Source organism: Heptranchias perlo, chromosome 13 (genome assembly GCF_035084215.1).
Source record: "Heptranchias perlo isolate sHepPer1 chromosome 13, sHepPer1.hap1, whole genome shotgun sequence".
Lineage (NCBI taxonomy): Eukaryota > Metazoa > Chordata > Chondrichthyes > Hexanchiformes > Hexanchidae > Heptranchias > Heptranchias perlo.
In genome coordinates, this window is record NC_090337.1 from 60,033,130 (window position 1) to 60,055,903 (window position 22,774).

At 46.8% G+C, this 22,774-nt stretch overlaps 1 protein-coding gene across 1 annotated transcript in view; it reads left to right on the forward strand.

Annotated features, from left to right (window-relative positions):
* zgc:103559 (Allantoinase, mitochondrial) overlaps window positions 1-21,452 on the forward strand; it is a 32,311-nt gene extending 10,859 nt beyond the window's left edge. Inside the window, exons 3-11 of the mRNA XM_067995565.1 lie at window positions 975-1,089; window positions 1,821-1,967; window positions 7,977-8,022; window positions 10,916-11,009; window positions 13,389-13,575; window positions 14,554-14,692; window positions 15,440-15,612; window positions 15,701-15,733; window positions 19,832-21,452. Coding sequence (XP_067851666.1) covers window positions 975-1,089; window positions 1,821-1,967; window positions 7,977-8,022; window positions 10,916-11,009; window positions 13,389-13,575; window positions 14,554-14,692; window positions 15,440-15,612; window positions 15,701-15,733; window positions 19,832-19,969 — 1,072 coding nt within the window. The 3' untranslated portion in view covers window positions 19,970-21,452. The remainder of the gene's footprint in view (window positions 1-974; window positions 1,090-1,820; window positions 1,968-7,976; window positions 8,023-10,915; window positions 11,010-13,388; window positions 13,576-14,553; window positions 14,693-15,439; window positions 15,613-15,700; window positions 15,734-19,831) is intronic.
* The last annotated feature ends 1,322 nt before the right edge of the window (window positions 21,453-22,774 follow it).

Below are 22,774 nucleotides of genomic sequence, written 5' to 3' on the forward strand. Positions count from 1 at the left end.
TGTTAGTGTGTCAGATTCATGCCTGAACTTTCATAGTGTATTAGTGTGTCAGATTCATGCCTGAACTCCCATAGTGTGTCAGATTCATGCCTGAACTTTCATAGTGTATTAGTGTGTCGGATTCATGCCTGAACTCCCATAGTGTGTTAGTGTGTCAGATTCATGCCTGAACTTTCATAGTGTATTAGTGTGTCAGATTCATGCCTGAACTCCCATAGTGTGTCAGATTCATGCCTGAACTTTCATAGTGTATTAGTGTGTCGGATTCATGCCTGAACTTTCATAGTGTGTTAGTGTGTCGGATTTGTATTGCTGTTAACCTGTGCTGTTTCTTACAGGTGTTTGTGAGGCGTTTATAATAAAAAAAATCATATTTCTTAATATATTTATATTTAAATAAATTCATCAACTGCCTGAAATCAGAGCTTTGAGAATTGAATCTTCTTTCAAAGTCCCCTCGCCTGATTTTCCTGCATTCGCTGCAGGTGCAAGAAAAGTTTACCCCCTGTATCTTTGTGGAGCTTTAACCAGTTTGGAAACATGAGATGCCACAGTGTAAGTGATGTGTCAATGGTGCCACCTAGTGACACAAATTAGTACAACCATCGTTACCACACCCATCACTAATCTGGACAGGCACGGACCCGAATATTAAAGATGTTGTCTGTCAGAATGTGATCAGTTTGTGTCTTCTACCTTGGTAACAATCTGCATTCTGGGGCCTGGCCTTTCATTTAGGTTTCTCAGTTTAAAAAAGGCCGTATCTATCCTGTGAACCATCACTGTATTAATGAGTACCCTGTCTGTCGTGAGTTGTGACTGTATTAATGAGTAACTGATGTGTGTAACACCTGATCTCTGTCTGTCCTGTGAACTGTGACACCCAGTCCCTGTCTGTTCAGCGAGCTATGACTGTAGTAATGAGTAATTGATGTGTTTAACTCCCAGTCCCTGTGTTTTATTGTTGTGAGCAGGAACAGCAATCCACCAACAACTACGCTAGAAAACTTCCAAACTAAACTGCAAGCCGCCAGAGGCAAGTGTTTTGTTGATATTGCATTCTGGGGAGGCATTGTTCCAGGCAACCAGGTAGATAATTAAACCTTCACTATTAACAGAATAACCAGGCTGACCCATCTGATTCCCTTTTGTTGACTGTGGGTCACTCAAGTTAGGATGGGGTGAGATAGGGAGTGGTACAGGGACAGAGCAAGGCAGATTAATTTACTGCTGATGGAAGTGCATAGAGCTCAGAAACTGAATGTCCGTACATCACAGGGCGCAAAAGCAAAAGGGGAAAAATAAACTTTTAAGCACCAAAATTGCAAGGAATTTCTGCCAGTGTGGGGGTCTCTCTCTCTCTGATGCGCAAGACTCCCAATCTTCCAGCCATTCAAAAGTGGGCACCTGAATCTCTGTGCCCATTTCCCCGATCTGCACTCCTGTTGAGTGAGACTCTGATCGTGGGATGTGGGTGGGAGGGGTTAAATTCCATAGCTTCAGGCCTTTAGTATCCAATTCACATTTTAGGAATTTCCAGAGTCTTGGGTCCAAAACCAGACTGATGTTTTTATCCTGATTTAAATGTGAGTGTTCACTACTGTAGTGTGAGAAATAAATGTCAGTGCCAGTGATCCAGTCCAGCACGTTCTGGCTTTTAAGTAACCCAACTGTGTTACGTAAAAGTATGGGGTCAGTTTCATGGCGCAAAAAGAAAGAAACAGGAATTATTCAAAAGTACGTTTTAAACTGAGAGCCAAGCCCGGCTTGGTAACTGCAGAACACAGAGCACCGTGTTAATCCCTCTGCTTTATTCCCAGTCTGCACTGCGCCCCATGATTGAGGCCGGAGTACCAGGATTCAAGTGCTTCCTCATTCACAGTGGAGTGGACGAGTTCCCTCACGTTACTGAAGCAGATCTGCGGTCATCCTTGGCTCAACTGCAGGGTACAGGCCGGGTATTACTGGTAAATACACAATCTCTCGATCGCACTCTCCCTCTATCTCCATCCCTCTCATTCTATCTATCATAAAAGTTAAATATACACACAATTCTATCCCATCTCTACTCAACAATAAATGTCAAGAACATAAGAAATAGGAGCAGGAGTAGGCCATACGGCCCCTCAGGCCTGCTCCGCCATTCAATATCACGACTGATCTTCTACCTCAATTCCACTTTCCCACAAGATCCCCATATTCCTTGATTTCTTTAGAGATCAAAAATCTATCAATCTCAGTCTTGAATATAATCAACGACTCAGCGTCCACAGGCCTCTGGGTTAGAGAATTTCAAAGATTCACAACCCTCTGATTGAAGAAATTCCTCTTTATTTCAGTCTTAAATCGCCCATCCCTTATCCTGAGACTATGACCCCTAGTTCTAGACTCTCCAGCCAGGGGTAACAGCCTCTCAGCATCTACCCTGTGAAGCCCTCTCAGAATCTTATGTTTCAATGAGATCACCTCTCATTCTTCTAAACTCCAGAGAATATAGGCCCATTCTTCTCAACCTCTCCTCATTGGACAATCCTCTCATCCCAAGAATCAATCTAGTGAACCTTTGTTGCACCACCTCTAAGCCAGTTATATCCTTCCTTAGGTAATGAGACCAGAACTGTACACAGTACTCCAGGTGTGTTCTCACCAAAGCCCTGTATAATTGCAGCAATACTTCCTTACTCTTGCACCCCAACCCGCTTGTAATAAAGGCCAACATACCATTTGCCTTTGTTATTGCTTGCTGTATCTGCATGTTAACTTTCTGTGTTTTGTGTTCAAGGATACCTAAATCTCTCTGAACACCAACATTTAATAGTTTTTCACCATTTTTCTATTCTTACTATCAAAGTGAATAACCTCACATTTCCCCACATTATACTCCATCTGCCACCTTCTTGCCCATTCACTTAACCTGTCTATATCCCTTTGCAGACTCTTTGTGTCCTCCTCATGGCTTACTTTCCCACCTAGCTTTGTATCGTCAGCAAAATTGGATACATTACACTTGGTCCCTTCATCTAAGTCTCTGGACTCGGCAAAGGTCCCGGCAGGTTGGAAAACTGCTAATGTAACACCCTTATTTAAAAAGGGTAGTAGGCAGAAGGCTGGAAATTATAGACCAATTAGCCTAACATCTGTGGTGGGTAAAATTTTGGAGTCTATTATTAAGGAGACAGTAGCGGAACATTTGGATAAACATAATTTAATAGGACAAAGTCAGCATGGCTTTACGAAGGGGAAGTCATGTCTGACAAATTTGCTTGAGTTCTTTGAGGACATAACGTACAGGGTGGATAAAGGGGAACCAGTGGACGTAGTGTATTTAGACTTCCAGAAGGCATTCGACAAGGTGCCGCATAAAAGATTATTGCTCAAGATAAAGAATCACTGGATTGGGGATAATATTCTGGCATGGGTGGAGGATTGGTTATCTAACAGGAAGCAGAGAGTTGGGATAAATGGTTCATTCTCGGACTGGCAACCAGTGGCCAGTGGTGTTCCGTAGGGGTCGGTGCTGGGTCCCCAGCTCTTTACAATCAATATTAACGATTTGGAGGAGGGGACCGAGTGTAACATATCAAAGTTTGCAGATGATACAAAGATGGGAGGGAAAGTAGAGAGTGAGGAGGACATAAAAAACCTGCAGGGGGATATAGACAGGCTGGGTGAGTGGGCGTAGATTTGGCAGATGCAATACAATATTGGAAAATGTGAGGTTATGCACTTTGGCAGGAAAAATCAGAGAGCAAGTTATTATCTTAATGGCAAGAAACTGGAAAGTACTGCAGTACAAAGGGATCTGGGGGTCCTAGTGCAAGAAAATCAAAAAGTTAGTATGCAGGTGCAGCAGGTGATCAAGAAGGCCAACGGAATGTTGGTGTTTATTGCTAGGGGGACAGAATATAAAAACAGGGAGGTATTGCCGCAGTTATATACGGATATTCCCAAGGATGGGTGAAACGAGAACTAGGGGGCATAATCTTAGAATAAGGGGCTGCACTGTCAAAACTGAGATGAGGAGAAACTTCTTCATTCAGAGGGTAGTAGGTCTGTGGAATTTGCTGCCCCAGGAAGCTGTGGAAGCTACATCATTGAATAAATTTAAAACAGAAATAGACAGTTTCCTAGAAATAAAGGGAATTAGGGGTTACGGGGAGCGGGCAGGAAATTGGACATGAATTTAGATTTGAGGTTAGGACCAGATCAGCCATGATCTTATTGAATGGCGGAGCAGGCTCAAGGGGCCGATTGGCCTACTCCTGCTCCTATTTCTTATGTTCTTATGTTCTTATTAATATAGATTGTAAATAGCTGAGGCCCAAGCATTGATCCTTGTGGCACCCCACTAGTTACAGCCTGCCAACCTGAAAATGACCCGTTTATTCCTACTCTCTGTTTTCTGTCCGTTAACCAATCCTCTATCCATGCTAATATATTAACCCCAACCCCATGAGTCCTTATCTTGTGTAACAATCTTTTGTGTGGCACCTTATTGATGCCTTTTGAAAATCAAAATATACTACATCCATTGGTTCCCTTTATCTACCCTGCTAGTTACGTCCTCAAAAAACTCCAAAAGATTTGTCAAACAGAATTTCCCTTTCATAAACCATGTTGACTCTGCCTAATCATATTATGATTTTCTCAGTGCCCTGTTACCACGTCCTTAACAATGGATTCCAGCATTTTCCCTACTGCTGATGTAGGCTCACTGGCCTGTAGTTCCCTGTTTTCTCTCTCCCTCCTTTCTTGAATAGCGGGGTTACATTTACAACCTTCCAATCCACTGGGACTGTTCTAGAATCTAGGGAATTTTGGAAGATCACAACCAATGCATCCATCAGCCATCTCTTTTAGAACCCTAGGATGTCGGCCATCAGGTCCAGGGGATTTGTCGGCTTTTAATCCCATTAATTTCTCCAGTACTTTTTCTTTACTGATATTAATTACTTTAAGTTCCTCACTCTCATTAGATCCTTGGTTCCCCACTATTTCTGGTGTGTTTTTGTGTCTTCTACTGTGAAGGCAGATACAAAGTATTTGTTTAATGTCTCTGCCATTTCCTTATTCCCCATTATAATTTCTCCTGTCTCAGCCTCTAAGGGACCCAAGTTTACTTTTGCTTCTCTCTTACATACTTGTAGAACCTCTTATAATCTGTTTTTATATTTCTTGCTAGTTTACTCTCATATTCTATTTTTTCCCTCTTTATCAAATTTTTGGTCATCCTTTGCTGGTTTCTAAAACTCTCCCAATCCTCAGGCTTTCGACTATTCTTGGCAACATTATAAGCCTCTTCTTTTAATCTAATACTATCCTTAACTTCTTTAGTTAGCCACGGATGGATCACTTTTCCCGTGGAGTTTTTATTTCTCAATTGGATGTATGTTCATTCAAGATGTATTGCTCTAGGAAACTGTCTCGAATGCATTCCATGAACTGGTCCTCCAAACTACTTTTGCCAATTTTGATTTGCGCAGTCTGTATGAAGATTAAAGTGCCCCACGATTATTGCATTACCTTTGTTACAAGCTCCTCTTATATCTTGAATAATACTCTGTCCAACAGTATAAATACTGTCAGGGGGCCTAGAAACTACTCCCACCAGTGTTTTCTGCCCCTTGTTATTTCTTATCTCCACCCGTACTGAAATTACTTACTGATCTTCCGAGCCGAGATCCTTTCTCACTACTGTCCTTATGTCATCCTTTATTATCAGGGTTACCCCCCCTCCTTTTCCATTCTGCCTGTCTTCTCGAAAAGTCAATTAACCTGGAATATTTAGTTCCCAATCTTGGTCACCCTGCAACCACATCTCAGTAATGGCTACTAGATCAAACCCATTTATCTCTATTTGTGCCATTAATTCATCTGTTTTGTTACGAATGCTTCATGCATTCAGATAAAGCACCTTTAATCTTAACATTTTACTATTATTCCCTGATTTGACCTTATTCACTGATGCATTATTACTGTTAAACTCTCTGTCCCTTCATCTGGTTATCTTTACCCAAATCGCTACACTGCTCTATGGCCTTAACTTTACTCTTTAGATTTATAAATTTACCCTCCCCCTGCCTGAACCCTCCCCCTGCCTTTTTGGTTTAAAGCCCTATCAACCGCCCCAGTTATTCGATTTGCCTGGACAGTGGTCCCAGCTCGGTTTAAGTGGAGCCCATCCCAACGGAACAGCTCCCTCTTTTCCCAGTACTGGTGCCAGTGCCCCACGAATCAAAACCCCTGACTCCAACACCACTCTTTGAGCCATGCATTTATCTCTCTAATCTGTTTGTCTCTATGCCAATTTGCACATGGTTCAGGTACTATTCCAGAGATTATTACCCTTGAGGTTCTGCTTATTAATTTGGACCCGAGCTCCTCAAACTCCCTCAGCAGAACCTCATTCCTAGTTCTACCTCTGTCGTTGGTTCCTATGTGAACCACAACAACTGGATCCTCCCCCTCCCGCTTCAAGTTCTTTTCCAGCCGTGAGGAGATAGCCTTAATCATGGCACCGGGCAGGCAACACAGCCTTCGGGACTCCCGGTCGCGGCTGCAGAGAACATATTTATCGCCGTCTATACTATCCCCTAACACTACCACATTCCTTTTCACTCCCCTCACTTGAATGGCCTCCTGTACCATGATGCCATGGTCAGTTTGCCCATCCTCCCTCCATCAAGGCTCAAGTGTTTTGTTTGTAACAAAGCTGCGGACTGGGCTGATTAGTTACTCAGTGCAAAGAGAGACAGGCACGGAGCATAGAGTCTTCAGAGATAGACAAACCTGGTATTAAAGCACAGAGTTCTATTTTGAGCAGGCCTTCCAGATAGACAAACAAAGAACTGAAGCGCAGCGCCCTATATACTGGGGACCGTCTGGATAAGACCCAGTGTGAAGTACAGTCCGATATACAGGGGACCCTCTGGATACACAGACCAAGTATGAAGTACAGAGTCCTACGCAGAACTCTCAGATAGAGAGACCAATGCTGAAGCATAGGGCCAGGCTTTCTGTGAATTCGGAGGCCCACAATGACTTCATCCACAAAGTTCAGGTCATATTCTCAGTACTGGTCGAACACAGCAGCCGGGGTTTTATGCTTGTGCTTCCACCAGCCTGTAACCTCTGCCCACTCACTTTAATGGGTGGAAGGTAACGGGTGGAAGGGTAGAGACCCGGCCAACATTCTGAATCACACTACTGTATAATCCATTCCGGTAAACGCTCCCCCCTTGTTCTGTCTGAACCTCAGTTGTATGGTATATTGGGTAATGGTCTGAGCTTGGTTCAGATAGCACTCTTACCTCTGGGTTAGAAGCTCGTGGACTGGAGCTCCAGGAGTTTGAACATATAATTTAGGCTGACATTCTGTGTGTACTGAGGCCCCGTCCTTTAGATAAGATATTAAAACTGAGACATGCCTGCCTATTCCAATGCTTGCCCTGGCCAACATACTTTCCTCAACCTAAATCACCAAGGGCTGATTAGCTGATCATTTCATGGTTTTTTGGGATCTTGTTATGCATAAAATGACTGCCATATTTGCCTATATAACACGTCACTGCGTTTCAAAATAATTCACTGTGTGAAATACTTTTGACTGGTGGTAAAACCTAGATGCATACACACAGACACACTCCTGTTCTTTATTTCCCCTGATTATCAGAAATAACCATCAATTTATTCAATGTAAAATGAGATTCAGCTCCCAGACTAAACACTGGGTATTTTGGGAGACACATGCTTGTTAACCAATCTTCCTAAGATGAGACACAGATTCCAACAGCGCTGAACGTGAACTGGGAGTGTATGATGGGACAGTGAAGAGGGCTTTGCTCTGTATCTAATTTGTGATGTAGCTGACCTGACCCAATACTGGGAACAGCAAACTGGAAAGTATTCCACACAGTGACCTCGCTCATCACGTTAAGCATGAAATGGCTAACTAAATATGTTTTGCTTCATTACAGTTCCACGCAGAGAGCGAGCTGGAGCATATGACCCCTCCACAAAACAGTAAGTATAAGAAATGGGGGAATAATAGAGAATGATCAACAACAACAACTTGTGTTTATATGGCGCCTTTAACGTAGTAAAATGTCCCAAGGAGCCTCATAAGAGTGTAATCAGACAACATTTGACACCGAGCCAAATAAGGAGATATTAGGATGGGTGACAAAGAGGTAGGTTTTAAGCAGCGTCTTAAAGGAGGAGAGTGTGGTGAAGGGGCGGAGAGGATTAGGGAGGGAATTCCAAAGTTTAGGGCCTAAACGGCTGAAGACACGGCCTCCAGTGGTGGAGGGTTGGAAGTGGGGGATGCACAAAAGGCCAGAATTGGAGGAACGCAGAGTTCTCGGTGGGTTGTAGGACTGGAGGAGGTTATAGAGATAGGGAGGGGCGAGGCCATGGAGGGATTTGAACACAAGATTTGATCATACAATGATCGATCTATCTGTCAAAAGTACCCTGTTTTCAAACTATTATTTTAAGAGGGATATCTCCAATCAGTGACCTGCATGACTGATATCCATAAGGGCCAGCTTGGCTCAGTGATAGCAACCCTCTCCTCTGAGTCAGATGGTTGCGTCTTCAAGACCCATTCCAGAGATTGGAGTCCATAATCTAGGCTGACATTTCAGTGCAGTACTGAGGGAGAGCTGCACTGTCAAAAGCATCATCTTCAGATAAGATGTTGAACGAGACCCCGCCTGCCCTCTTAGGTGAACGTAAAAGATCTCATGGCACTATTCCAACAAAAACAGGAGAGTTCTTCTGGAGTCCTGGCCAACATTTTTCCCTCAACCAACATCACTAAAACAGATTATATGGTCATTTATCTCATTGTTGTTTGTGGAACCTTGTGTACAAATTGACTGCTGCATTTCACTACATTACAATAGTGACTACACTTCAAAAGTACTTAATTGGCTGTGAAGTGCTTTGGGATTACATGAAAGGCGCTATTCGTTTCTTATACATCTTAAGATAATGTAGCATACACAGCAGAAATGTTCCAGGCTCAATATTTGGTCTGTCCTGCGTTAGCTGATCTCAGTCAAGGCAGCAGAGAGGGAGCTACAATTGGTCTCAGTGCTCCTGGGCTAGAGAGGGGAAAAATCAGCCATGGTTCCTACTCCTTATCCCTACCCAGTGACCCCTGCTGGAAAATGTATGTATCAGGCAAAAACAGAGTGGGGCTCCTGTCCTGGCTCACACACAAAGAATGGCAACGACTGGGGCCTGTAGAACCTATACCCCGATAATAGATCGTGTCTGCAGAACCAATACCACAACAAGAGTGCGTGCCACTTGAACCCATACCCCAACAAGAGTCCATGTCTGTAGAACCCATACCCCAATAAGAGTCTGCGCCTCTAAAACACATACCCCCCAATAGGAGTCCTGCCTGTAGAATCTATGCCACATCCCATCAGAAGCGTTCTCCCATCAGACTATGTTCAACATTCACTGTCGTGGACCACGCACGATATTTGCCAACGTGGACCACGCACGATATTCGCCAACGTGGACCACGCAAGATATTCGCCAACGTGGACCACGTACGATATTCGCCAACGTGGACCACGCACGATATTCGCCAACGTGGACCACGCACAATATTCGCCAACATGAGAAATGTACAATATTTACTAGATTCATTCCTGGGAAGAGTGGGTTGTTCTATGGGAAGAGATTGAGTAGAATGGGCCTATTCTCTCTGGAGTTTAGAAGAATGAGAGGTGATCTCATTGAAACATTTAAGATTCTGAGGGGGCTTGACAGCGTAGAGGCTGAGAGGTTGTTTCCCCTGGCTGGAGAGTCTCTCTCTGGAGGGCATAGTCGCAGGATAAGTGGTCGGCCATTTAAGACTGAGATGAGGAGGAATTTCTTCACTCAGAGGGTTGTAAATCTTTGGAATTCTCTACCCCAGAGGGCTGTGGATGCTGAGTCGTTGAGTATATTCAAGGCTGAGATAGACACATTTTTGGATCTAGGGGAATCAAGGGGTATGGGGATCAGGCAGGAAAGTGGGGTTGAGGTCAAATATCAGCCATGATCTGATTGAATGGCAGAGCAGGCTCGAGGGGCCGTAAGGCCTACTCCTGCTCCTATTTCTTATGTTCTTATATTCACCAACATGAACCATGTACAACTTTTACAGTCACCAACCATCCACAGTGTTCACGGTCAAGGGCCGTATATAACTCTTACTGTTACAGACTCATCCTAAAATATATAAACCCTTGCTGAGAGAAGTAATTATAAGGGGGACCTTTGGGGAGGCAAAGCTGAGAAACTTCTCCCTGATGCGAGTCTCAAGCATATTCATCCTATTTTACAATCATCCGAGCCTGCTTAGCTGCATCCCAGTAATACTCCCATGGATCCACCAGTCATTTTCTCCATTAAGTATTTCATCATAAATTGACAAATTACTTAGGTGATAAGTGTTGATTCTTCATTTCAGCCTTTAGTAAATAGATTGTGCTGGGAGATGTCTTGTACCAGTATGCTTCTCTGTGTTTCTGCTTCATTCCATCACTGCCTCTCCAAAGTCTTTGTGTCATTGCCTCTCTCTGTATTTCTGCCTCTCTCCATCAATGCCTTTTTCTCCGTGTCTCGCCTCTCTCTCCATCTTTACTTCCAAGTGTCTCTGCCTCCCTCCATGCCTCTGCCTTTTTCTCTCCCCATGTCTCCTCCCCATATCTCTGCTTCTATCTCCCTTGCTGTGCCTTTGCCTCTTTCTCTCGCAATGTCACTGCCTCCCTATCTCCCTATCTCCACTGCTCTCCCCATGGCTCTGTCTCTCAGAATTTTGCCTCTGTGTCTGTCTCCCCATATCCCCATCTCTCTCTCTCTCTCTCTTTCCTTGAGTCATTGCATGTGACTCTGTCCCTTGTTTCCACAGACCCCTGTGATTACACAACATTCTTGGCGACCCGACCTGATGAGATGGAGGTGGAAGCCATTCGAACAGTAATTAAACTTTGTCTTCAGTACAGGTAAGAAATTCATTCTAGCTGCACAGAAAGCCCAATCACAGCACAGACTGCACTGAAAGGTGACTCTCTACAATACTCAGTAACATACGCAAACTATTAATTGATAATTTTTCAGGCGTTTGCATAGAATTATTTTCTCAACAGCACGAGTGGAATGAGACAACTGGAGTGGGGACAGCAGACAAAAAGAGAACCGGAGTGGGGACAGCAGACAAAAAGAGAACTGGATTGGGGGTAGAGGGCAAAAAGAGAACTGGATTGGGGGTAGAGGGCAAAAAGAGAACTGGATTGGGGGTAGAGGGCAAAAAGGAGAACTGGATTGGGGGTAGAGGGCAACTGGAGTGGACACAGTATTAGTACAACAGCATGGGGATGGTGGGCATAAAGGCAACCAGAGTGGGAGCAATGGGTATAAAGGCAACTTGAGGGAGAAGTGGGTATTAAGACAACTGGAGTTGGGGCAGTAGGTATTAAGGTAACTGGAATGGGCAGTGGATATAAAGGCCATTGGGAGCAGTAGGCATAAAGGCAACCAGAGTGGGTGCAAAGCCAACCGGAGTGGGTACAAAGGCAACCGGATGGGGCAGTGGGCATAAAAGCAATTCAAGTGGGGACAGTGCATATTAAGGCAGCTGGAGTGGGGCAGTGGGCATAAAGGCAACTGGAGGGGACAGTTGTGTCCTTACCAACATCATGCTCTGTGGTGTGTTTTCATATTGAGGAGGGGAAGGATTAAAACTAACTAAAACTTTCTTTCTTCCCAATTTTTATGACAGGACCACAACCAGTTGAGCTAAATTTATTGCCCATTCATTGTCATTTGGAAAATTTGATATATATTGACCTGGAATGGGATATACAGGGTATGATTTCAAAGTTTGCAGATGACACAAAACTCGGAAATGTAATAAACAATGTGGAGGATAGTAACAGACTTCAGGAGGATATAAGACTGGTGAAAAGGGCAGGCATTTGGCAGATGAAATTTAACACAGAAAAGTATGAAGTTATACATTTTGGTATGAAGAATGAGGAGAGGCAATATCAACTAAATGGTACAATTTTGAAGGGAGTGCAGGAACAGAGAGACCCGGGGATGTATGTACACAAATCTTTGAAGGTGGCAGGACAAGTTGAGAAGGCCATTAAAATAGTATATGGGATCCTGGGCTTTATAAATGGAGGCATAGAGTACAAAAGCAAGGAAGTTATGTTGAACCTTTATAAATCACTGGTTAGGCCTCAGCTGGAGTATTGTGTTCAATTCTGGGCACCACACTTTAGGAAGGATGTCAAGGCCCTTAGGATGCAGAAGAGATTTACTAGAATGGTACAAGGGATGAGATACTTCAGTTATGTGGAGAGACTGCAGAAGCTGGGGTTGTTCTCCTTTGAGCAGACAGGGTTAAGAGGGGATTTGATAGAGGTGTTCAAAATCATGAACAGTTTTGATAGAGTAAATAAGGAGAAACTGTTTCCAGTGGCAGAAAGGTCAGTAACCAGAGGACACAGATTTAAGGTGATTGGCAAAAGAACCAGAGGCAGCATGAGGAAACATTTTTTTAAGTAGTGTGTTGTTATGATCTGGAATGCACTGCCTGAAAGAGTGGTTGAAACAGATTCAATGATAACTTTCAAAAGGGAATTGGATAAATACTTGAAGGGAAAAAAATTACAGGGCTATGGTGAAAGAGCAGGGGAATGGGACTAATTGGATAGCTCTTTCAAAGAGCCGGCACAGGCACGATGGGCTGAATGGCCTCCTTCTATGCTGTACCTACAATGATACTATGAAAATCTAGCCCAAGTTGTAGCTGCATTTTAACAATCTTTATCAATCCAAAAATGGCCCAGGGAGTCCTAGCTTCACACATGATGTCTCCTGCCTGTGAAAATCTCAGACAATGGCAAATTCTGGATCTATGCCCATTGTACACCGAAAGTTAATCACAGAGAGGATCATCACTTGCTGAAGAACACACTGGGCTAAGCAAAATCTCTGACTTTCTCTTTGATATCTCAATACAACTTCCCCAAATCATTCCCATACTCCCAGAAACAACCAGGTTTAAATTATAGAGATAACCCTGACTGCACCATCCCTGGGCTGCATTTGAATCTAGTGCTGAGCACAGTTTCTTAACCCATTGCCATCGCCCATTTCCCTGTCAAAGAGGGAGGGACCCTCCACTCCATTTTAATGTACTTTGGCACTCAAAGCCCTGAGAACAGTCCAAATAGTACTTTGATCATAAGTTTTCAAAAGGTTAAAAGGTCACAAATGCTGCATACCTTTCAGAGCTAATTTGGTTCATCAGTGGACAGATGGTCCAGTTGTTTTCGGAAGTCACACTTGCTCTCTGATCTTCTCTGTCCCAGAGTTCACTGCCATATTGTTCATCTTTCAACTGCGGAAGCTCTACCCATCATAGATGAAGCCCGTAAAGCAGGGGCCCCGCTGACTGTTGAGACCACTCACCATTATCTCTCGCTGGCTGCTGAAGACATACCAAACGGTGCCACACATTACAAGTGCTGCCCTCCGATTAGAGCAAGACATAATCAAGTACGGATTCTGCACTTTATTAATTAGTCCAATTTTAAATTACAGATTTCCTTCCAGATTGAAGATGGCATGCAGTTAAAACCAATGCCTAGAGGAGGTCCTGGTTGCCATACTCCCTCACCAAAATGGGTCCTGATAGCCAGATTCTCTCCTTAACGCGCCTGTTTTCCAAAGTTCCAAATGCCTGGATTGTGAATTTATGAAGCTAATTGCATCAGTAGCTATTAAAGAGTTTCTGCTGATGTAATTTTGACTTTTCTTCAAAACTCTTAACTCATTCAAGTTCAACCAAGACTTGTGCACTGCTCCCATATCAGTGAGGCTTTTAACACACTCCAGGAAAATTACAAGAGAAAGCTTGTCATCTGATAGGTGATCTCCTCTTAAATCTAACCTCCAACACCTCTCCTAATTGCCACCTTACCTGTCTCTATTTTATCTAGCACTATGGTCATTGCTGCTCTGAACTTTCCTCCTAAGTTCCAAATACCTCATCCTATCTGCATCCTCACTGTGTTGAAATCCAGTCTCATCACACCGTCTCCTATTCTAACCCATTCTCGACCTGTAAAATTGCTAATCTCACACACCCTCCCCTTCCTCCAACAATCTGCAGGGTTTGAAAAACCCGAACTTGGCTTCAGAGGATGATTAATGTTACTGGAACCGAAAAAGAGCCAGGACAGTGGGACTGATGGAAAAAAAGGGCTTGTTGAGAAACAAATGGTAACAAATTTAAATAACCCAACAGAGCACTGTCTAAAATGCCAAACCTTCATTGTCCATGCCTTGTTTGTCTACATAATAATAGTCACTACACTCCAAAAAGAATTTGTGTGAACCACCTTGAGATGTATTAATGTAATAACTGCATTTATCCAGTGCCTTATTATGTTACCCATGTCCTATAGTGTCATAGTCTACATTGGTCTACAAACTGATAGTGGTGCTTGTCGTTCACTGTCCGTTCCCACACAGGAGCAGCTGTGGTCTGCACTGAAAGCTGGAAAGATAGACATGGTGGTCTCCGACCATTCTCCATGTACTGCGGACCTCAAATTGTTACAATCTGGAGACTTCCTCAAAGCATGGGGAGGGATTTCTTCTCTGCAATTTGGTGAGTCAGATCTGTGTCAGCCAAATTCAAACAATTAACATACAGACCATGCACTGTTAGTATATAGATGGCATACTGTCAATGCATGCACCATGTATGGTTTTGGGAGGGATGTTGGCCAGAACAACAGGGAGAACTCTCTGACAGCACTTCAAACTAATCCATGGTATGTGAAGCATTTTGTGACATTCTGGTAAGGTGCTATATAAATGCAAATCTTTATTGCAGGTGTGCCATGATTGCCTGATTTTCTGTCACTTCTGCAAATTAAATCAGTGCAGGAAAAATTGTATTTTGCAGTTACTGTATTAGATTAAAACCCCTATTTTTTTAACCATTTCTCTGCAGAATTGGAAAATAGCATCCACTTCATTAATTTGGAGCCCTGGCTGATACGTCCCCTCCTTAGCCCAGGGACACCCCGAGCCCTCTGTGGCCCTTTATTCATCTAATTCAGCATCGACCATGAATGGCACATGGGATCTTCCTGGTCTGTACATCTGTTAACTACACCACAAGGAGCCATTTACCTCTGCCCGGGCCTGGGCAGTGGTAAACCATTAGCCATCCTAGGGGTGCACATCAGAAAATGGCACTTCAGTCAAAGACCCGGTCCAACAATCCAAAAGTTCACTCTGTTATGTTAGCAGCTGGGGCCTGAAGAGCAGGCATTTCCTGCCATCCAAGTATTAGAGTGGGCATTCGCTGTTAATACTCTTTCTCTAATACCGTATTCTCTTTTAAAAGGCCTTCCTCTGTTCTGGACCTCTGCCCGACAGCGAGGATTCACTCTGCAGGACACGGTGAACCTGATGTGTAAAAACACAGCCAAGTTGTGTGGGATTGAGAACAGGAAGGGGTCTCTCGTCCCTGGTAAGGATGCTGACCTTGTGATATGGGATCCTGACCGAGAGTTTGAGGTAGGTTGCTAACACGATTATCGCCTTCACCATGAGAATGTTTCTATGTCTGAGTATCACCTCAGTAACTGACTATTGTTGTTTGCAGGTGAAAGAGACCTTAATTCACCACAAAAACAAAGTAAGTGTCCTTAATGCAACCTGTTTAGCCTCTTGCCCTTTAAACTCCTCCAGCTGGAAGGCACAATGGGTTTAGGATCACAGCACTGTACACTGTGCTCTGGGGTCAGTGCCTCTGCTCTCCCCTCCACATTAAGAAAGCATGTTCCCACTCTTTGAGTAATTCCACTAACAACTAGTCTGAGAACTGGCAGGATTGGTGTAGTGATTGTGAGACAGACAGCCCCTAAGCACTGAAGCTGACTGAGGGAGAAAATGTGAGACGGGCAGCCCAAGGACTGAAGCTCAGCAGATGAGGCAGCGAGTGTGAGACAGAGGGGGTGATTTTAAACCGCAAGAACGGGCGGGTTGGGGGTGGGTGGGAGTTGAAAATAATTTTTTTAGGTCGCAACCACAACATTTTTGGACTTGGCATTCCCAGTGGGAAGACTGTACTCTTACGCGCCGACATTAAATAAAGCTGGGTTGCAGTCGCCAACCAAAAAACAACTATTTTCAACTCCCACCTGCCCCCAACCCACCCGTTCTTGGGGTTTAAAATCACCCCCAGACTGTCCGAAGACTGACTTTTTATGGTAGGGAGCATGAGACGGTCCCGGGACTGACGCCAGCTGTGGTATGGAGTGAGACACCGTCCCGGGACTGACGCCGGCTGTGGTAGGGAGAGTGAGACGGTCCCGGGACTGACTCCGGCTGTGGTAGAGAGTGAGACACCGTCCCGGGACTGACGCCGGCTGTGGTAGAGAGTGAGACACCGTCCCGGGACTGACGCCGGCTGTGGTAGGGAGTGAGACACCGTCCCGGGACTGACGCCGGCTGTGGTAGAGAGTGAGACACCGTCCCGGGACTGACGCCGGCTGTGGTAGGGAGAGTGAGATGGTCCCGGGACTGACGCCGGCTGTGGTAGGGAGAGTGAGACCGTCCCGGGACTGACGCCGGCTGTGGTAGGGAGAGTGAGACGGTCCCGGGACTGACGCCGGCTGTGGTAGGGAGTGAGACGGTCCCGGGACTGACGCCGGCTGTGGTAGGGAGAGTGAGACGGTCCCGGGACTGACGCCGGCTGTGGTAGGGAGAGTGAGACGGTCCCGGGACTGACGCCGGCTGTGGTAGGGAGAGTGAGACGGTCCCGGGACTGACGCCGGCTGTGGTAGGGAGTGAGACACCGTCCCGGGACTGACTCCGGCTGTGGTAGGGAGAGTGAGACGGTCCCGGGACTGACGCCGGCTGTGGTAGGGAGAGTGAGACGGTCCCGGGACTGACGCCGGCTGTGGTAGGGAGTGAGACACCGTCCCGGGACTGACGCCGGCTGTGGTAGGGAGAGTGAGACGGTCCCGGGACTGACGCCGGCTGTGGTAGGGAGAGTGAGACCGTCCCGGGACTGACTCCGGCTGTGGTAGGGAGAGTGAGACCGTCCCGGGACTGACTCCGGCTGTGGTAGGGAGAGTGAGACTGTCCCGGGACTGACGCCGGCTGTGGTAGGGAGAGTGAGACTGTCCCGGGACTGACTCCGGCTGTGGTAGGGAGAGTGAGACGGTCCCGGGACTGACTCCGGCTGTGGTAGGGAGAGTGAGACCGTCCCGGGACTGACTCCGGCTGTGGTAGGGAGAGTGAGACGGTCCCGGGACTGACGCCGGCTGTGGTAGGGAGAGTGAGACGGTCCCGGGACTGACGCCGGCTGTGGTAGGGAGAGTGAGACTGTCCCGGGACTGACGCCGGCTGTGGTAGGGAGAGTGAGACGGTCCCGGGACTGACGCCGGCTGTGGTAGGGAGAGTGAGACGGTCCCGGGACTGACGCCGGCTGTGGTAGGGAGAGTGAGACGGTCCCGGGACTGACGCCGGCTGTGGTAGGGAGTGAGACCGTCCCGGGACTGACGCCGGCTGTGGTAGGGAGAGTGAGACGGTCCCGGGACTGACGCCGGCTGTGGTAGGGAGAGTGAGACGGTCCCGGGACTGACGCCGGCTGTGGTAGGGAGAGTGAGACTGTCCCGGGACTGACGCCGGCTGTGGTAGGGAGAGTGAGACACCGTCCCGGGACTGACGCCGGCTGTGGTAGGGAGTGAGACGGTCCCGGGACTGACGCCGGCTGTGGTAGGGAGAGTGAGACCGTCCCGGGACTGACGCCGGCTGTGGTAGGGAGAGTGAGACCGTCCCGGGACTGACGCCGGCTGTGGTAGGGAGTGAGACACCGTCCCGGGACTGACGCCGGCTGTGGTAGGGAGAGTGAGACGGTCCCGGGACTGACGCCGGCTGTGGTAGGGAGAGTGAGACCGTCCCGGGACTGACGCCGGCTGTGGTAGGGAGTGAGACCGTCCCGGGACTGACTCCGGCTGTGGTAGGGAGTGAGACCGTCCCGGGACTGACTCCGGCTGTGGTAGGGAGTGAGACCGTCCCGGGACTGACTCCGGCTGTGGTAGGGAGTGAGACCGTCCCGGGACTGACTCCGGCTGTGGTAGGGAGTGAGACGGTCCCGGGACTGACGCCGGCTGTGGTAGGGAGAGTGAGACCGTCCCGGGACTGACTCCGGCTGTGGTAGGGAGAGTGAGACGGTCCCGGGACTGACGCCGGCTGTGGTAGGGAGAGTGAGACCGTCCCGGGATTGACGCCGGCTGTGGTAGGGAGAGTGAGACACCGTCCCGGGACTGACGCCGGCTGTGGTAGGGAGTGAGACCGTCCCGGGACTGACGCCGGCTGTGGTAGGGAGAGTGAGACGGTCCCGGGACTGACGCCGGCTGTGGTAGGGAGAGTGAGACCGTCCCGGGATTGACTCCGGCTGTGGTAGGGAGTGAGACGGTCCCGGGACTGACGCCGGCTGTGGTAGGGACAGTGAGACACCGTCCCGGGACTGACGCCGGCTGTGGTAGAGAGTGAGACACCGTCCCGGGACTGACGCCGGCTGTGGTAGGGAGAGTGAGACCGTCCCGGGACTGACGCCGGCTGTGGTAGGGAGAGTGAGACCGTCCCGGGACTGACTCCGGCTGTGGTAGGGAGAGTGAGACCGTCCCGGGACTGACTCCGGCTGTGGTAGGGAGAGTGAGACGGTCCCGGGACTGACGCCGGCTGTGGTAGGGAGAGTGAGACACCGTCCCGGGACTGACGCCGGCTGTGGTAGGGAGTGAGACGGTCCCGGGACTGACGCCGGCTGTGGTAGGGAGAGTGAGACGGTCCCGGGACTGACTCCGGCTGTGGTAGGGAGAGTGAGACGGTCCCGGGACTGACTCCAGCTGTGGTAGGGAGAGTGAGACACCGTCCCGGGACTGACGCCGGCTGTGGTAGGGAGAGACTGATGGTATGACGACCTAAAAGGTACTGAAAAATCAAAGGATGTTATGAAACCCTCAGACACAGGCTGCTAATCCCAAATAAAAATTGGGTGCATCACACATTCCTTCAACACCTACTGTGAGGTGGGGCCAAGTGGATGCTTGGCTTCTTCTTTCCACCCCCAACACAGGGAGGAACTCATCAGAATGAGTTTCACACCCAGGCTGCTCTCCTCTGTCCTCTAATAACTCTTTTCAAACGAGCATGGGAGAAAGCTTGGGAGCAGTTTTTACACCTAGGGCACTCTTGTTCGTGGAGGGTTAACGGAAAAGGGATAAAATAAAAAATACAGCTGTCTCCACCCCTACCCCCACCCCCTCAAAAAAAACACAACTAAAACAAGGAGCATGGGACTAGTTAGTATAGAAAGTTAAATATTCTCCTTTTACCCCAGGCATCCATGTTTCAAATCCAGCCCCAACTGATGGGATAAAGTCCTGTTGGCTGTAAGGGTCTCACGTATGGGGAGCCGCAGCTCAGTTCCCAGTGGGTGAAAAACTAACCTCCATTTTGCAGTATCACTCAGAAATGTCACACTGGTGTAGTAGGGGATACTCTTGAGAGACTGAGGTTAAGCCACATTATGGGGCAGAGTAGAGAGCTTTACTTGGCCTCTGACCGCTGCTATACCGTGCTCGTGAGCACTTAAAGCTGCCCTTAGGTGCCCAGTATGGGAAAGTGTTCCATTTACCAGCACTGACATCCCTCACCTTCAGAAACTCATCCCAAAAAAAAGCATATTTAAAAAGAAATGACACCAATCCCATTTCCCTTCCAGTTGACCCCGTATCTTGGATGCAAACTGCAAGGAGAGGTTTTTGCTACAATTGTCCGTGGGAAGATTGTCTACCTGCAAGGGAAATTCTCCGACAAACCCCTGGGAGAACACATCCTGATCGATGTTACTCAATTATGAACTGGATGAAGAATCACTTTTACTCTTTCCCCAATGTATTTTCTTCTCTCCCAATGAGGACCAACCCATCCCATCTCAGTACATTTGCATTCAGCAAACACTAACCTAGAAATTCCTGTTGCTGTTATTAGTGGATGAATGTTTAGTGTTTGCATATGACACTGTCCATTATTTTAACACTGGATGCTTAAGAACATAAGAAATAGGAGCAGGAGTAGGCCAATCGGCCCCTCGAGCCTGCTCCGCCATTCAATAAGATCATGGCTGATCTGATCCTAACCTCAAATCTAAATTCATGTCCAATTTCCTGCCCGCTCCCCGTAACCCCTAATTCCCTTTATTTCTAGGAAACTGTCGATTTCCGTTTTGAATTTATTTAATGATGTAGCTTCCACAGCTTCCTGGGGCAGCAAATTCCACAGACCTACCACCCTCTGAGTGAAGAAGTTTCTCCTCATCTCAGTTTTGAAAGAGCAGCCCCTTATTCTAAGATTATGCCCCCTAGTTAACTGCTCTACTACAATAGCAAACAGAACAGTGTTATATAAGAACATATGGAAAATGACAGGCAGGAAAGGACCTACTGGTCCAACCGGTCCAACCAGCCTGTCCCACATAACGGTGATGTCTAATGCATCACAATACTTAACACTCTCCATCACACCCAGGAGCCATATAATCTTCTGGGAGACAAAAAAAATTAAAACACAGGCCATTTGGGAGGGGGGGGTAGAATCTGGAAAATTCCTTTCTGACCCCATTAGGCGATCGAAACTAGTCCAGGAGACCAGTCTGGCCCTGGTTAATGTACGAGGTGGTCTCTGTCCCACCTCTCAGTTGAAGGAGTTCAGCGAATCAGCTATCATCGCACGAGCTGGCAGCCTGTTCTACAGGACCACTATTCTACGGGAAAAGAACCGACTCCTAACATCTAATCTATGAACATATTAAACATTCATTCGCTACAATCTGTGACAGGAATTCCTAGGCTACAGATTTCACTTCAAAGTTGATTCAGGTGAAGTCCTCTGGCAATGACTTTCTGTGGTAACTGCACTGGAAAGTGGTGCCTCAGAGGTTGGCCAATGGACCACAGCAGTGAAAGTACCCACGTGTGCACAAGGATTCTGCTTCTGTAGTGATCAAGTATCCACTACAAACTGTAGTCACTGACGCGCAAATCCACAATCTATTGCTTTTTTCTGGTGGATGGAGCCTCAGTCTGGACATTTGGGGGAGGGGGGGAAATCAGCCCCAGTCTGGACATTTTGGGAGTGAAACTGGTCTTGACCAGTAACGTGAAGTGGGGTCACAGCGAATCGGCCGCCCGTTTGACTCAATGGAATAAAAAATAGGCAGCCGATTTGCTATGGGTCTGTTTCGCACTACTTGCAAAGACCAATTTCAGCCCCATTAGCTCTCCTCTCACCATCAGGTTTTGTAATTCGGTGAAATAATTTAATAAAATCACTTCTTATCCCAACCAGTTCTTGCAGTTCATTATCCAGGCCTCAGGCTTACAAATATAGCCAGTAACTGTTTTAATCCATACATCAACCAACCACTGTATCAAAGGGTTACAGATTGTAGGGTTCCCCCTTCCCCAACCATGGAAGCTCCCGTGGTTCTGCAGGATAAAGCCAATTTCCCTCAGAGGGCATTAGTGATGCTGTAGGTATAGATAGGTATGGAGATCCAAAGATTCTGCAGCTTAGGAAGCTCCATCTAGTGGTAGACATGTACAGCTGCAGGCGTGACTGTGTGTCACAGAATGGTGATGCCCAAATAAGGAATGCATGACATACCATAGAAAATTTAATATGTTTATGGGGGGATGGGGGAAAACTGAGTGACAATTCCTTATTCTCTTTCCTGCCATTTATTGTACGGCCTGAACAATAGTTGTTTACATAAACAAAATCAGTCATCCTTATAGGTGATACTGTGAACTGAGCATCACCTCCAGCTCCAGGTAGACCGAAAGGGTAAATTCACTTATCCTGTGCTCCCAGCGAGGAGGCATGCTGAAATGGAGCCCTGTCTCAAACCCTTTGAGTGAGACTCTCTGCTTGGACCACTACAATTGATGAATTTACCCTATGATTTCTGGCTTCCAAATTCACTGGGTTTAATTGAGGTTAGCTCCAGGCCCAGTCAACAAGTCTGACCGTATTAATACCCCACAGTTACACAACAGTAAGAGTATGCAAGGTTTCAGGTTCAGGCACCTGAACATCAGAGGGGCTGCTGGTCTGCTGCAGACTCTACAGAGTTCCTGAACGTTGGAGCCTGAAGCTGACTTGAAGCTAGAGAAATGACAGTCTGAAGGAAAGGGTAAAAATGCTCTCCCCTAATTTCCATCTCCATCGCTCATTTTAAAATCTGCTGTCCAGGGAGAGACTGCAGCGAAGAATGCATCTGCTACAGGGAGGGAATAATAAGGATACAGACCAGCACCAATGAAATGTTGAGCACCAAGCATCAGGAACCTGGATTTCACGAGATCGACATGTGCAGCTGCAGGCTGTATCCTGCCATGGTTTTTAACTGCATTGCCAAAGTCGGGTGACTGAGGAAAAAGCCACTCCACATAAAAACCACAAAGCAGTGAATGAAACAGTCCAGCAGTAAGGTGCTAAAAGTACCTCATCCTTCAGTATTGTATCTGAAAAAACACAGCCCTGGATTTAATTTCAAAACATGTTATTCTTAAATTAAACAGATTGATGTGACCATGGGTCCCATCTAGGACTGCCATCTGTGGCACGTTTCTAAACACTGGCACCGTCAAGAGAGGCCCTGGGC